We start from the raw sequence: 16,223 nt of genomic DNA, 5'->3' as shown, positions 1-16,223 counted from the left end.
AACCCTATACGCCTCTGAGGAGCCTTCGATCATCAGGGGTGAACAGGGTGTGTATTTCTAGAGTTAGAAGAGTGCGCATGGGTGGCAGCTCCTTTAGTCTTTTTGCATCAAAACTTTGGAACTCGCTGCCTGTATCCATCCGACCGGCCCCTTCGGAACTCCTTTTTAGAAAGCGATTGAAGGCTCGGCTGGTTAGAAAAAATTGATCTGCTGTTGTTGCGAGTGCTTATCTCACGGGAGCCTGGAGTCTGGTGCAGGGACACCTGGGTTTGAGATAGCCATGCGCTTTGGAAGTTCCATTATTATTATTGCTATGATTACTAGTAGTTGTAGTAGTATCATGAGGCTAGATGTTGCCTGAACTGCTGTCTTGAGAGGGACAAGGTGAACCTTGGGGAGTCCACAGAGCAGAGTTGTTGATATCCAGACATTAAAGCGCTAGAACTAGTGTCACTCGCTTGGCTTCCTCCTCTGGGATGAGGCGTTTAATTCCTTGTGGTGGACTCGGGTGGTACACCGTTCTCTTCTACAGCAAGTGGTTTTGTCTCGGGTACTAGCGCCGGCTTGTGTTCTACAATGAACAAATTGATCACTCCTGGTAGTGCTTGATTGGAGAGGCTTGGTGAGGAGGTTTCACGTAGAGTGAAGTGTCAACAGCATTGAAATGGTACGAGACGTCTGTGCGGTGGTACAGGGTGCCCATGGCTTGGTGAGGAGGTTTCACGTAGAGTGAAGTGTCAACAGCATTGAAATGGTACGAGACGTTTGTGCTGCGGTACAGGGTGCCCGTGGCTTGGGGAGGAGGTTTCGTGTAGAGTGAAGTGTCATCAGCGTCGAAATGGTACGAGACGTCTGTGCGGTGGTACAGGGTGCCCATGGGCTAGATGTGCAAGTGCAACAGGGTTTGGGATAAGTGTGGGGCACTGCGTGACTCGTTTACATGACATTTTAGTATTTAACTCAGGGTCTCGACCAACTCGCCGCTCCTCTTCAACACTTCCCTCAGCGTGCTACCAAACTTTATCAAGTCCACGAACTGAAGTGACAACAACAATAAAATATTTAAACAACAGCACTGTTCAGTAATATAAATCAAGAATCACAGTTGATTCAAATAGTAGTGCAGTTCCTTTAAATTGCCAAGGTGCTGTCATCTATAGAATTCATGTTTTAGAACCTTTACTACCGTCTACCAGCTGTGCCCCCTGAATTCTTCTTACACTGTTTGCACAACCAACCAATGTTTTTACACATCACAAGATACACCAGGCCTCATTTCCGCAGGAAGCAGAAATCAGACCTTGGCTTTTCAGTGGCCATAGAATACTTCTGTGCCCACTAAGGTGGAACTGTTGGGTGGGTTTCTCTTCTAGCGAAGGTCCACCGCCATCCAGCAACCTGTTCCTGAATATGTGCTCAACTAAGACGGTGGCCGTGGTAACTTACTTTACGCCTCTCCTCCCACAGGCATCCTGGAGACTGAGCGACTACTCTACGTCCATCAAGAACTGGTGGTGAACCAGACGATCGGCAGGGATGTGTACTTCGCTGCTTCGTTGCCTATTTGGTGGCAGATTCCTCAGTACCTGCTTATCGGCATCAGCGAGATCTTTGCCAGCATTCCAGGTGAAACAATGAAATGCCACTCTCCTGCCGTATAGCATGCCCAGTGCGTTGAGGCAGTTACTTAGGTCGCATTTCCTTGTGGTCCGCTGCCAAGGGCTATACTGGTTGTTAAAGGCCCTGAACCCGAGTTACAGGCCTGAGCCTCAGGCTAAGGTGTAGAATGAGGGAGAGGGCCTTTAACAACCGGTATAGCCAGAGGCAGAAGGGCTATAAGGCTATTAGAACACTCCGCCCACTACCGGTAGTATGTATTCAATTAGAAAGAAGGAACCAGAAAGACAAACATTAGAATGTTGGAGCTCCGGGCTTCTACCGACCATTATAATCCCGGAGCTTCTCCATTGTCTTCGGTGGTGCTGTCAACATCCCAATGTTCTAAGAGTGGGTGGGTCACCCGGCATGGAGATGGGATACATAACACCGTACTGCCCCCGGCTGTGCAGCACCACCACCACATAGTGCTGGAAGGCAGTATGAAGGATGGCAGAATTGGCTTCTGATGCCGCCAAACACTGTGCTTGCCGATAAGCCGAGTAAACGGTGTCGCCAGGCAGCAGTGCAGTGTAACCTAACTTCCTGCCTGGTGATGGGGCACGTAGTCGGTACAGAAGACGGAATCATCAGCAGTGCAGCGCCACCTAACACCATGCTGAGAGGCGGACCACTAGCAGTGTTAAGAGAATGGAACAAGGCAACAGACTCTGATGTGCGGCTGAGAACCAAATCATGTACATTGCATGCCTTACTAGGGCCCACAATATATTCCTGAACAAAAACCCAAAGGTTAAAGTAAAGTTATCATTAGGTGACATTTTCAGTAACAAGGTAACGTGTTAAATGTACACAGCCACTAAATTCACCAGTTACAGTTATTTCCAGTAACTATAAATCGTACCTTAAGGTAACTATAACTGGCGCCCCGCCATGCACAGTTCTCTCGTCAATAATTTCATAAAAAATGTTGCAGTGATATTATCAATGATGTAAAAAATGATGTTGTTAATTATGTAATATGTGAAGTAATTAGCAGTGAAGGGCATGAGTAGATCCTCTGCACATTTGCGGCACAGTTGACAAAAAAATAAAAACATATTTGTCCCCAGGCAGGGTCCCTCAGAGATCCCACCACCAGGCCTGGGGGGCCAGGGTATCCCTACTTTGCGCTCTTATGTCTTTCTTTTTACTTTATTTCTTGAGACTCGAGATGGAGTCCCGAGTCCTGAGATGGCTGTCACCTCATCATTGTTGATGAGGTGACAGCCATGCGATCTGTCCATGAGGTCTGTCGGCCCACAGATCTTCCGGGGCATGAAATATACAGAGTTTTTGAACATTAGTTGCTCAAAAACTACTGAGAGGATTTACACCAAATCACAAAAATCACACTTTCCAGACCAAGATCTTGCTCTATGCAAAGTTTGGTGTAAATCCGTTCAGCGGTTTGGGCTGCAGCTAAGTCTAAAGTTCCTATGGAAAAATAAATGAGGAAAACACGTTTTGGGACCCTCCTTTTTCTCCTCTCCCGCTTAACGAATCCCCTCCAAAACTTTCCAGTTAGGAGCTGAGACAGAAGAAAATGTCTTTAGGAAAGTTTCATTAAGGTTTATCAAATAGCACCAAAGTTATTAGGAAAGAACCATGTTCCAGTGGGTTGGGTGCATGAAGCATGCCCGTTCTGTGCACAAGTTCGTATCTAGCGAGGCCTTGTGCACTGCAGTGGGTCGGGTGCATGAAGCAGGCAGATGCTGTATGCCCGTTGTGTGCACAAGACATTATCTAGCAGGACCTCCTTGTGCCATGCAGTGGGACAAGCAGATGCACTATGCATGGTGTGCACAACATCCTATCCTGCATAGCCTCCTTGCACTATGCAGTGGGTCTGGGACATAATGCATGCCCTCTTTATGCACAAGATCATATCCTGCAGAGCCTTCTTGCACTATGCAGTGGGTCTAGCACATGAAGCATGTCCATTGAGTGCAAAAGATCATATCTTGCAGTGCCTCCTTGCACTATGGAGTGGATCTGGCACATAATGCATGACTTTTTATGCACAAGATAATATTGTGCAGTGCCTCCTTGCACTGTGCAGTGGGTATTGTACATAAAGCATGTCAGTTCTGTGCACAGGATCATATCTTGCAGTGCCTCCTTGCACTATGCAGTGGGTCTGGTGCATGAAGCATGTCAGGTCTGTGCACAGGATTATATCTTGCAGTGTCTCCTTGCACTATGCAGTGGGTCTGGTGCATGAAGCATGTCAGTTCTGTGCACAGGATCATATCTAACGGGGCCTCCTTGCACTGTGCAGTGGGTCTGGTGCATGAAGCATGCTTGTGTGCACAGGATCATATCTTGCAGTGCCTCCTTGCACTATGCAGTGGGTCTGGTGCATGAAGCATGTACGTTCTGTGCACAGGATTATATCTTGCAGTGCCTCCTTTCACCATACAATGGGTCTGGTGGACAAAGCATGTCAGTTCTGTGCACAGGATAATATCTTGCAGTGCCTCCTTGCACTATGCAGTGGGTCTGGTTCATGAAGCATGCTCATTGTGTGCACAGGATCATATCTAACGGGGCCTCCTTGCACTATGGAGTGGATCTAGCGCATGAAGCTTGCCCGTTACGTGCACTAGATCATATCTTGCAGAGCCTCCTTGCACTATGCAGTGGGTCTGGCATATGAAGCATGCCCGCTGTGTGCAGGAGATCATATCTTGCAGTGCCCCCTTGCACTATGCAGTGGGCTTGGCGTATGAAGCATGCCTGGTGTGTGTATAATACCATCTCTTACAGAGACTCCTTGCACTATGCAGTGGGTCTGGTGCATGAAGCACGTCAGTTCTGTCCACAGGATCATATATTGCAGTGCCTCCTTACACCATGGAGTGGGTCTGGTGGATGAAGCATATCAATTCTGTGCACAGGATATCTTGCAGACCTCCTTGCACTATGCAGTGGGTCTGGTACATGAAGCATGTTCATTGTGTGCACAGGATCACATCCAACAGGTCCTCTTTGCACTATGCAGTGGGTCTGGTGCATGACACATGCCCGTTGTGTGCACAGGATCATATCTTGCAGTGCCTCCTTGCACCGGGTCTGGTGCATGAAGCATGACCGCTGTGTGCATAGGATTATATCTTGCAGTGCCTCCTTGCACTATGCAGTGGGTCTGGTGCATGAAGCATGGCAGTTCTGTGCACAGGATCATATCTTGCAGTGTCTCCTTGCACCATGCAGTGAATCCGGTGCATGAAGCATGCCCGTTGTGTGCACAGGATAATATCTTGCAGACCTCCTTGCACTATGCAGTGGGTCTGGTGCATGAAGCATGTTCATTGTGTGCACAGGATCATATCTAGCGGGGCCTCCTTGCACTATGGAGTGGATCTAGCGCATGAAGCTTGCCCATTATGTGCACAAGATCATATCTTGCAGTGCCTCCTTGCACTATGCAGTGGGTCTTGCGTATGAAGCATGCCCATTGTGTGCATAATACCATCTCATTGCACTATGCAGTGGGTCTGGTGCATGAAACATGCTTGTTGTGTGCACAGGATCAAATCTTGTAGGTCCTCCTTGCACTATGCAGTGGGTCTGGTGCATGAGGCATGCCCCTTGTGTGCACAGGATAATATATTGCAGTGCCTCCTTGCACTATGCAGTGGGTCTGGTGAATAAAGCATGTCCGTTCTGTGCACAGGATCATATTTTGCAGTGCCTCCTTGCACCATGCAGTGGGTCTGGTGGATGAAGCATGTCAGATCTGTGCACAGGATAATATCTCACAGTCCTCCTTGCACTATGCAGTAAGTATGGTGCATAAAGCATGTCCGTTCTGTGCACAGGATCTTATCGTGCAGGTCCTCCTTGCACTATGCAGTGGGTCTGGTGCATGAAGCATGCCCGTTGTGTACACAGGATCATATCTTGCAGACCTCCTTTCACTATGCAGTGGGTCTGGTGCATGAAGCATGTTCATTGTGTGCACAGGATCATATCTAGTGGGGCCTACTTGCACCATGCAGTGGGTCTGGTGCATAAAGCATGCTTGTTGTGTGCACAGGATCATAACTTGCAGTGCCTCCTTGCACTATGCAGTGAGTATGGTGCATAAAGCATGTCCGTTCTGTGCACAGGATAATATCTCGCAGACCTCCTTGCACTATGCAGTGGGTCTGGTGCATGAAGCATATTCATTGTGTGCATAGGATCATATCCAGCAGTTCCTCCTTGCACTAAGCAGTGGATCTAGCGCATGAAGCTTGCCCATTATGTACACAAGATCCTATCTTACAGAGACTCCTTGTACTATGCAGTGGGTCAGGTGCATGAAGCATGCTTGTTGAGTGCACAGGATCATATCTTGCAGGTCCTCCTTGCACTATGCAGTGGAGCTGGTGCATGAAGCATGCCCCGTTTGTGCACAGGATCATATCATGCAGTGCCTCCTTGCACTACGCAGTGGGTCTGAGGCATGAAGCATGCCCCTTGTGTGCATAGGATCATATCTTGCAGTGCCTCCTTGCACTATGCAGTGGGTCTGGTGCATAAATCATGCCCGTTGTGTGCACAGGATCATATCTTGCAGTGCTTCCTTGCACTATGCAGTGGGTATGGTGCATAAAGCATGTCAGTTCTGAGCACAAGATAATATCTTGCAGTGCCTCCTCGCACCATGGAGTGGGTCTGGTGCATGAATCATGCCCCGTTTGTGCACAGGATCATATCTTGCAGTGCCTCCTTGCACTATGCAGTGGGTCTGAGGCATGAAGCATGCCCCTTGTGTGCACAGGATCATATCTTGCAGTGCCTCCTTGCACTATGGAGTGGATCTAGCTCATGAAGTATGCCTGATGTGTGCACGAGATGATATCTTGCAGTGCCTTCATGCACTATCCAATGGGTCTGGTCCGTGGAGCATGACAGTTATGTGGACGACTTCATATCTTGCAGTGCCTCCTTGCACTATGCAGTGGGTCTGGCATATGAAGCATGCCTGTTGTGTGCATAATACCATCTCTTACAGAGACTCCTTGCACTATGCAGTGGGTCTGGTGCATGAAGCATGCTTGTTGTGTGCACAGGATCATATCTTGCAGTGCTTCCTTGCACTATGCAGTGGGTCTGGTGCATGAAGCATGCTTGTGGGCACAGGAGCATATCGTGCAGGTCCTCCTTGCACTATGCATTGGGTCTGGTGCATGAAGCATGCTTGTAAGCACAGGAGCATACAGGGAGTGCAGAATTATTAGGCAAGTTGTATTTTTGAGGATTCATTTTATTATTGAACAACAACCATGTTCTCAATGAACCCAAAAAACTCATTAATATCAAAGCTGAAATTTTTGGAAGTAGTTTTTAGTTTGTTTTTAGTTTTAGCTATGTTAGGGGGATATCTGTGTGTGCAGGTGACTATTACTGTGCATAATTATTAGGCAACTTAACAAAAAAAAATATATACCCATTTCAATTATTTATTATTACCAGTGAAACCAATATAACATCTCAACATTCACAAATATACATTTCTGACATTCAAAAACAAAACAAAAACAAATCAGTGACCAATATAGCCACCTTTCTTTGCAAGGACACTCAAAAGCCTGCCATCCATGGATTCTGTCAGTGTTTTGATCTGTTCACCATCAACATTGCGTGCAGCAGCAACCACAGCCTCCCAGACACTGTTCAGAGAGGTGTACTGTTTTCCCTCCTTGTAAATCTCACATTTGATGATGGATCACAGGTTCTCAATGGGGTTCAGATCAGGTGAACAAGGAGGCCATGTCATTAGATTTCCTTCTTTTATACCCTTTCTTGCCAGCCACGCTGTGGAGTACTTGGACGCGTGTGATGGAGCATTGTCCTGCATGATAATCATGTTTTTCTTGAAGGATGCAGACTTCTTCCTGTACCACTGCTTGAAGAAGGTGTCTTCCAGGAACTGGCAGTAGGACTGGGAGTTGAGCTTGACTCCATCCTCAACCCGAAAAGGCCCCACAAGCTCATCTTTGATGATACCAGCCCAAACCAGTACTCCACCTCCACCTTGCTGGCGTCTGAGTCGGACTGGAGCTCTCTGCCCTTTACCAATCCAGCCACGGGCCCATCCATCTGGCCCATCAAGACTCACTCTCATTTCATCAGTCCATAAAACCTTAGAAAAATCAGTCTTGAGATATTTCTTGGCCCAGTCTTGACGTTTCAGATTGTGTGTCTTGTTCAGTGGTGGTCGTCTTTCAGCCTTTCTTACCTTGGCCATGTCTCTGAGTATTGCACACCTTGTGCTTTTGGGGACTCCAGTGATGTTGCAGCTCTGAAATATGGCCAAACTGGTGGCAAGTGGCATCGTGGCAGCTGCACGCTTGACTTTTCTCAGTTCATGGGCAGTTAATTTGCGCCTTGGTTTTTCCACACGCTTCTTGCGACCCTGTTGACTATTTTGAATGAAACGCTTGATTGTTCGATCATCACGCTTCAGAAGCTTTGCAATTTTAAGAGTGCTGCATCCCTCTGCAAGATATCTCACTATTTTTGACTTTTCTGAGCCTGTCAAGTCCTTCTTTTGACCCATTTTGCCAAAGGAAAGGAAGTTGCCTAATAATTATGCACACCTGATATAGGGTGTTGATGTCATTAGACCACACCCCTTTTCATTACAGAGATGCACATCACCTAATATGCTTAATTGGTAGTAGGCTTTCGAGCCTATACAGCTTGGAGTAAGACAACATGCATAAAGAGGATGATGTGGTCAAAATACTCATTTGCCTAATAATTCTGCACTCCCTGTATTGTGCAGGTCCTCCTTGCACTATGCAGTGGGTCTGGTGCATGAAGCATGCTTGTGTGCACAGGATCATATCTTGCAGTGCCTCATTGCACCATGCAGTGGGTCTGGTGGATGAAGCATATCAGTTCTCTGCACAGGATCATATCTTGCAGTGCCTCCTTGCACCATGCAGTGGGTCTGGTGCATGAAGCACGTCAGTTCTGTGCACAGGGTCATATCTTGCAGTGCCTCCTTGCACCATGCAGTGGGTCTGGTGCATGAAGCATGTCATTTCTGTGCACAGGATAATATCTTGCAGACCTCCTTGCACTATGCAGTGGGTCCGGTGCATGAAGTATGCCCCTTGTGTGCACAGGATCATATCTTGCAGTGCCTCCTTGCACCATGCAGTGGGTCTAGAGCATGAAGCATGTTCATTGTGTGCACAGGATCATATCTAGCGGGGGCCTCCTTGCACTATGGAGTGGATCTAGCGCGTGAAGCATGCCCGGTATGTGCCAGAGTTCATATCTTGCAGTGCCTCCTTACACTATGCAGTGGGTCTGACGTATGAAGCTTGCCCGTTGTGTGCATACCATCTCTTACAGAGACTCCTTGCACTATGAAGTGGGTCTGGTGTATAAAGCATGCTTGTTGTGTGCGCAGGATCCTAACTTTCAGTGCTTCCTTGCACTATGCAGTGGGAATGGTGCATAAAGCATGTCAGTTCTGTGCACAGGATCATATCTTGCAGTGCCCTCTTGCACCATGGAGTGGGTCTGGTGGATGAAGCATGTCAGTTCTGTGCACAGGATAATATCTTGCAGTGCCTCCTTGCACTATGCAGTGAGTCTGGTGCATGAAGCATGTCAGTTCTGTGCACAGGAGCATATCTTGCAGGACCTCCTTCCACTATGCAGTGGGTCTGGTGCATGAAGCATGCTTGTGTGCACAGGATCATATCTTGCAGGTCCTCCTTGCACTATGCAGTGGGTCTGGTGCATGAAGCATGTCAGTTCTGTGCACAGGATCATATCTTGCAGTGCCTCCTTGCACTATACAGTAGGTATGGTGGATGAAGCATGTCAGTTCTGTGCACAGGATCATATTTTGTAGTGCCTCCTTGCATCATGCAGTGAGTCGGATGCATGAAGTATGTCAGTTCTGTGCACAGGATAATATCTTGCAGTGCCTCTTTGCACTAGGCAGTGGGTCTGGTGCATGAAGCATGCCCGTTGTGTGCACAGGATCATATCTTGCAGTGCCTCCTTGCACTATGCAGTGGGTATGGTGGATGAAGCATGTCAGTTCTGTGCACAAGATCATATCTTGCAGTGCCTCCTTGCACTATGCAGTGGGTCTGGTGCATGAAGCATTTTCAGTGTGTGCACAGGATCATATTTCCAGTGCCTCCTTGCACTATGCAGTGGGTATGGTGCATAAAGCATGTCAGTTCTGTGCACAGGATCATATTTTGTAGTGCTTCCTTGCATCATGCAGTGGGTATGGTGGATGAAGCATGTCAGTTCTGTGCACGGGATCATATCTTGCAGTGCCTCCTTGCACTAGGCAGTGGGTCTGGTGCATGAAGCATGCCCGTTGTGTGCACAGGATCAGATCTTGCAGTGCCTCCTTGCACTATGCAGTGGATCTGGTGCATGAAGCATGTTCATTGTGTGCACAGGATCATATCCAGCGGGGCCTCCTTGCACCATGCAGCGGGCCCAGCAGATGGAACATGGCCTAGTGTGCACTGTACCATCTCACCCTGTGACTCTCTGCTGCCATTGGTGGAATGTCTACAAATGGTGCATGACTGGTGCACACAGGAGGGGCCTCAGTGAAATGCACCCCAGCACCACGTCAGGGGCACAGAACAGAGCACATAACACGGGGAGCGCAGCATTGCCAGCAACGCCTTGGCTCCTAAAAGCACCAGTGTTGCTGTGCATGGTAAGGGTGTGGTGCACTGCACCGTGCATTGCAGGAAATGGTGCATTTACACCACGAAGGCTAGAGGATGTAGCGGGGTGACTCGCCCAGGCCCAAACCAGGGCGCTGGACCCTACCCCCCTCTGATGCACTAGTGAGAGAGGGGGCAGGAGTTGAAGGACAGACCCTTCAGCACCATCGTGGGAGTGCACCTTCTGTAGCACACTGGTGAACTAGCAGGTAGAATGTGTGTAGAAATGAGGGTAGCGCTGCAACAGCTACTAACTCAAGGTGTTCAGAAACCAAAACATGTCACAAATGTTGACGTTTTACACCTGTTAAGAATCCATCTGTAAATATACGCAGTAGAGATGTCTGTGCATGAAGCACAGACATGTCTGGTTCACTTGCTGTGTTTGCACCACTTGCATCACCATGCTGGTGCACCGAGAGATGAGGCTTGTATGGTGTGGGGGACAGCACTAACGCCACCCTAGAGGCAGTGCACCTTCATCACCATGCTGGTGCACAAGGAGATGAGGCTTGCATGGTGTGGGGGACAGTACTAACGCCACCCTAGAAACAGTGCACCTTCGTCACCATGCTGGTGCACCGAGAGATGAGGCTTGCATGGTGTGGGGGACAGCACCAACGCCACCCTAGAGGCAGTGCACCTTCATCACCATGCTGGTGCACCGAGAGATGAGACTTGCATGGTGTGGGGGACAGCACTAACACCACCCTAGAAACAGTGCACCTTCGTCACCATGGTGGTGCACAAGGAGATGAGGCTTGCATGGTGTGGGGGACAGCACTAACGCCACCCTAGAGGCAGTGCACCTTCATCACCATGCTGGTGCACAAGGAGATGAGGCTTGTATGGTGTGGGGGACAGTACTAACGCCACAAGAGATGAGGCTTGTATGGTGTGGGGGACAGCACTAACGCCACCCTAGAAGCAGTGCACCTTCATCACCATGCTGGTGCACAAGGAGATGAGGCTTGCGTAGAAAGATGGACAGTACTATCAGGACCTAGTTAGACTACACTATGTGGGGTGCACTTTCTTCACCGTGATGGTGCACAAGGAGACAAGGCATGCATGGAATGGTGGTACTAACATCTCACTAGGTATGGTACACTTCCTTCACCATGCTGGTGCATTAGAAGATTAGGGCATCTATGGAATGGTAGACAGTACTAATATCTCACTATGTAGGGTGTACTATCCTCACTATGCTGGTGCACAAGGAGATGAGTCATGCATGGTATGGTAGAAAGCACTAACATCCCACTAGGCATAGTACACTTTCTTCACCATGCTGGTGCACTAGAAGATGATGCTTGTATGGTATGGTGGAAAGCACTAACATCTCACTAGGTGTGGCGCACTTTCTTCACCATGTTGGTGCACTAGAAGATGAGGCATGCATGGCATGGTGGACAGCACTAACCTCTCAGTAGGTATGGTGCACTTTCTTCACCATACTGGTGCACTACCTGATGAGGCATGTATAGAATAGAGGACAATACTAGCATCTCACTAGGTATCGTGCACTTTCTTCACCATGCTGGTGCACTAGAAGATTGGGGCATCTATGGAATAGAGGACTACTTTCTGAACCTACTGACACTACACTATGTGGGGTGCACTTTCTTCACCATGTTGGTGCACTACCTGATGAGGCATCTATAGAATAGAGGACAATACTAGCATCTCACTAGACATCGTGCACTTTCTTCACCGTGCTGGTGCACAAGGAGATGAGGCATGCACGGTTTGGTGGACAATACTAACATCTCACTGGGGATGGTGCATGTTCTAGGAGAGAAGGTATATATAGAATCAAGGGTAGTGTGTTCCACAGGAGAGGGCTTTACTACTCCCTCCTCACTAGATCTGAAAGCTCACTACTCCTCACCTCACACTTCTGCTGTCCCTCCTCTCCCCAGGTCTGGAGTTCGCCTACTCCGAGGCGCCCAAGTCCATGCAGGCGGTGATCATGGGCTTGTTCTTCTGTATCTCCGGCGTGGGCTCGCTGCTGGGGTCTGGCCTCCTCTCCTTACTATCCCTGCCTCCAAGCGGATGGATGTACTGCCCAAAGGACTACGGTAAGTTGTAATTTCCTGCAGAGAAAGGGAAGGGGCAGCACCACAGTGTGCTTGTGAGGTCTGTTGGGAGGCTGCTGGTTGGTGGTGGCTGAGCTGAGGTGAATGGCTTCAGGTTCCTGGGACTGACTGGGAATGCATTTGATGCTGGCAGGCTGGAAGTGTTTGACTGAAGCTGACTGAGATGTGCAGGTTGGTTGGGTAAAGTTGGGTTGGATTGTTGCTGTCTGTTAGTGACAATGCAAGGGCAGGTGTGATGTTTCCATGTCAGATGACTGGGTGGTTTTAGAACTGAGATCCGTCAAAAGTCTGCGTCATAAATATGAGTGCAAAATAATGGTTGCGAAACGGAACTGGTAGGTGATGTGAACTATGACAGGGCAAAGTATGTGGTTTCGCTCCACCTCCTGAGTGGAATAGTGCATCGATAATGGTAAAGTGCTCATACGGGGGGATCCACTCTGGATTGCAGGTGAATGGCTGAGTATCGAGGTGCCAGAACAAAGCCCTCCAGAGCACCACAGAGGTAAACGAATAGCATGTATGTATGTACATGCATGTATACATACATACACGGAAGAGGCGGCTTCTTATCCTGTCCCTTGTGACCACCACTCCCCATCTCCCAAAATGTAGAATAGGAGTGATTTGATGCACTGTACATTGGACGTTCCTGTGCAGAACTAGGGGGGTGGCTAATACATTACACTCCGCCAGCGGAGTTTTGGCCACTACATATTATACATGTAACTAGGAGTTCTGGACAAATTCCGGCACCGCCTCATGGTGGAGTTGTTTTTCACGTGAAGCTCACCAACAGTACATTGGCGAGTGAGAATTGGCATCCTCTAGCATGATTTTTGGGCACTAGGAGGGCACCCGGCGAGATTTCCCCAACAGGGCGGTCACAACCATTCGCGGTGAGAAAGCTGCCGCTCGAGTTGAAAATGTACTCGAGCGGCTGCAAAACCAACTCTAGAAGCAGCCCCTCTTCTGCACCATGTGGTGCCATGCGGCTTGATTTTTCAGCATGGAACAAGCTCCTGGGGCAAAAAATCAGCACGAGCAGCGCAATGTGCCATTTTCCTCCAGTTTGTGGAATCTTGTGGAGTTTTCACGTAACTCTGTGGAATTCCGTGGAGTGAAACTCTGCAAGTTCCGCCCACCCTTATCCAGAATCTCAAACACTAAACAGGCACACATTAAAAACCACGGGCATCCCTGTGTCCCCAGTTTCCGAGCGACACGCAGAGTATAATCGTGCCTTGCAGATGGGTGGCTTAGTGTCGTGTGTGACAGCGTCAGCTCATTCGGACTCCTTAGATATCAGCCCCCTGCATGTTGAGATTCACCCAAAACATACAATTGGAACTACAAGGCTCATGATGCAAAGTGCTGTTGGCTCTAAAAGCAGGACTGGTGTAAGATGCCACAGACGACATAGTGCCCAGGCTTCTACTATGTTTAATAAAAGCTATCGCGATAACCCATGTCTTCCATGACACCGTTAACCAGCCCTAACTGTATTTTGGGACTTATAATTTCATGCTTCCCAGTGTTGTGCTGGACCCACAAGTCATAGGAACAACAGGTCCCATTATACATTATATGCTACTGACCTGAAAGCCAGGGCGAGCTCAATGTGCGACCTGGGACCATGACACTCGTAGTGCACGTCAACCTGTCCAGCCCACGTATGAAAGCAGATCTTTAAACCATGTAAAAGGTAGGACAGTGACATGTGAACGTGTGAGCACATCACACTATAAGCCAGGATTTTGGGATGTTCTTTGCAGAGATCACCCTTGCTACAGTTAGAGGAAAAATTATACTTTTATCTCCATCTTGACATACCACAGGCTGTGGATTTCAAGACACAAATATAACTATTCTGTTCCCTGCACTCAAGGAGCGGCAGCTGCTGCATTTGATCCCACATGGCTAGCCCTCTCTGTATTGGTTCCCATATGGCTAGCCCTCTTTGCAATGGATCTCACATGACTAGCCCTCGCTGCATTGGATCCCACATGACTTGCTCTCCCTGCATTGGATCCCACATGGCTACCCCTCTCTGCATTGGATCCCACATGGCTAGCCCTCTCTGCATTGGATCCCACTTGGCTAGCCCTTTTTTGCATTTGATCCCACATGGCTAGCCCTCTCTGCATTCGATTCCACATGCCTAGTCCTCTCTGCATTGGGTCCCACATGCCTAGCCCTCTCTGCATTGGGTCCCACATGCCTAGCTCTCTCTGCATTGGATTTCCATGCCTAGCCCTCTCTGCATTGGATTTCCATGCCTAGCCCTCTCTGCAACTGATTCCACATGCCTAGCCCTCTCTGCAACTGATTCCACATGCCTAGCCCTCTGTGTTTGATCTCACATGGCTAGTCCTCTCTGCATTGGATCCCACATGTCTAGCTCGGTCTGCAATTGATCCCACATGCCTAGCCCTCTCTGCATTTGACCCCACATGGCTAGCCCTCTCTGCATTTGACCCCACATGGCTAGTCCTCTCTGCATTTGATCCCACATGGATATCCCTCTCTGCATTTAACCCCACATGCCTAGCCCTCTCTGCATTGGATCCCACATGCCTAGCCCTCTCTGCATTGGAGCCCACATGGCTAGCCCTCTCTGCATTGGATCCCACATAGCTAGCCCTCTCTGCATTGGATCCCACATAGCTAGCCCTCTCTGCATTGGATCCCACATAGCTAGCCCTCTCTGCATTGGATCCCACATAGCTAGCCCTCTCTGCATTGGATCCCACATAGCTAGCCCTCTCTGCATTGCATTGGATCCCACATGGCTAACCCTCTGCATTGCATTGGATCCCATATGGCTAGCCCTCTCTGCATTGGCTCCCATGTAGCTATCTCTCTCTGCTCTGAATCCCACATGTCAAGCCCTCTGCATTGGATGCCACATGCCCATCCCTCTATCCATTGGATCCCACGTAGCTATCTCTCGCTGCTTTGGATTCCAAATGCATAGCTCTTTCTGAATTGGATCCCACAGGACTACTCCTCCATGCATCCGACATGCCTAGCCCTCTCTGCATTGGATCCCACATGGATAGCCCTCTTTGCATTGGATCCCACGTGTATAGCCCTCTGTATTTGATCCCACATGGCTACCTCTCTCTGCAATTGATCCCACAGTGTTAGCCCTCTGTGCATTAGATCCCACATGGCTAGCCCTCTGGTATCTGATTCCACATGCCTAGCCCTCTCTGCATTGGATGCCACATGCCTAGCCCTCTCTGCATTGGATGCCACATGCCTAGCCCACTCTGCATTGGATCCTACATGCCTAGCCCCCTCTGCATTGGATCCTACATGCCTAGCCCTCTCTGCATTGGATCCTACATGCCTAGCCCCCTCTGCATTGGATCCTACATGCCTAGCCCCCTCTGCATTCGACCCCACATAGCTATCCCTCTCTGCGTTTGATCTCACATGGCTATCCCTCTCTGCATTGGATCCCACATGGCTAGCCCTCTCTGCATTGGATCCCACATGGCTAGCCCTTTTTGCATTTGATCCCACATGGCTAGCCCTCTCTGCATTCGATTCCACATGCCTAGTCCTCTCTGCATTTGATCCCACATGGATAGCCTTCTCTGCATTCGATTCCACATGCCTAGTCCTTTCTGCATTTGATCCCACATGGATAGCCCTCTCTGCATTTGACCTCACATGCATAGCCCTCTCTGCATTTGATTCCACATGCCTAGCCCTCTCTGCATTGGGTCCCACATGCCTAGCCCTC

At 49.0% G+C, this 16,223-nt stretch overlaps 1 protein-coding gene across 1 annotated transcript in view; it reads left to right on the top strand.

Moving 5' to 3' along the window:
- SLC15A3 (solute carrier family 15 member 3) overlaps nt 1-16,223 on the top strand; it is a 115,038-nt gene that overhangs the window by 87,417 nt on the left and 11,398 nt on the right. Inside the window, exons 6-7 of the mRNA XM_069233033.1 lie at nt 1,468-1,626; nt 12,293-12,451. Coding sequence (XP_069089134.1) covers nt 1,468-1,626; nt 12,293-12,451 — 318 coding nt within the window. The remainder of the gene's footprint in view (nt 1-1,467; nt 1,627-12,292; nt 12,452-16,223) is intronic.

This window comes from Pleurodeles waltl, chromosome 4_2, assembly GCF_031143425.1.
Source record: "Pleurodeles waltl isolate 20211129_DDA chromosome 4_2, aPleWal1.hap1.20221129, whole genome shotgun sequence".
Lineage (NCBI taxonomy): Eukaryota > Metazoa > Chordata > Amphibia > Caudata > Salamandridae > Pleurodeles > Pleurodeles waltl.
Note: the sequence above shows the minus strand (reverse complement) of the source record. Positions and strands in the feature narration are given on the sequence as shown.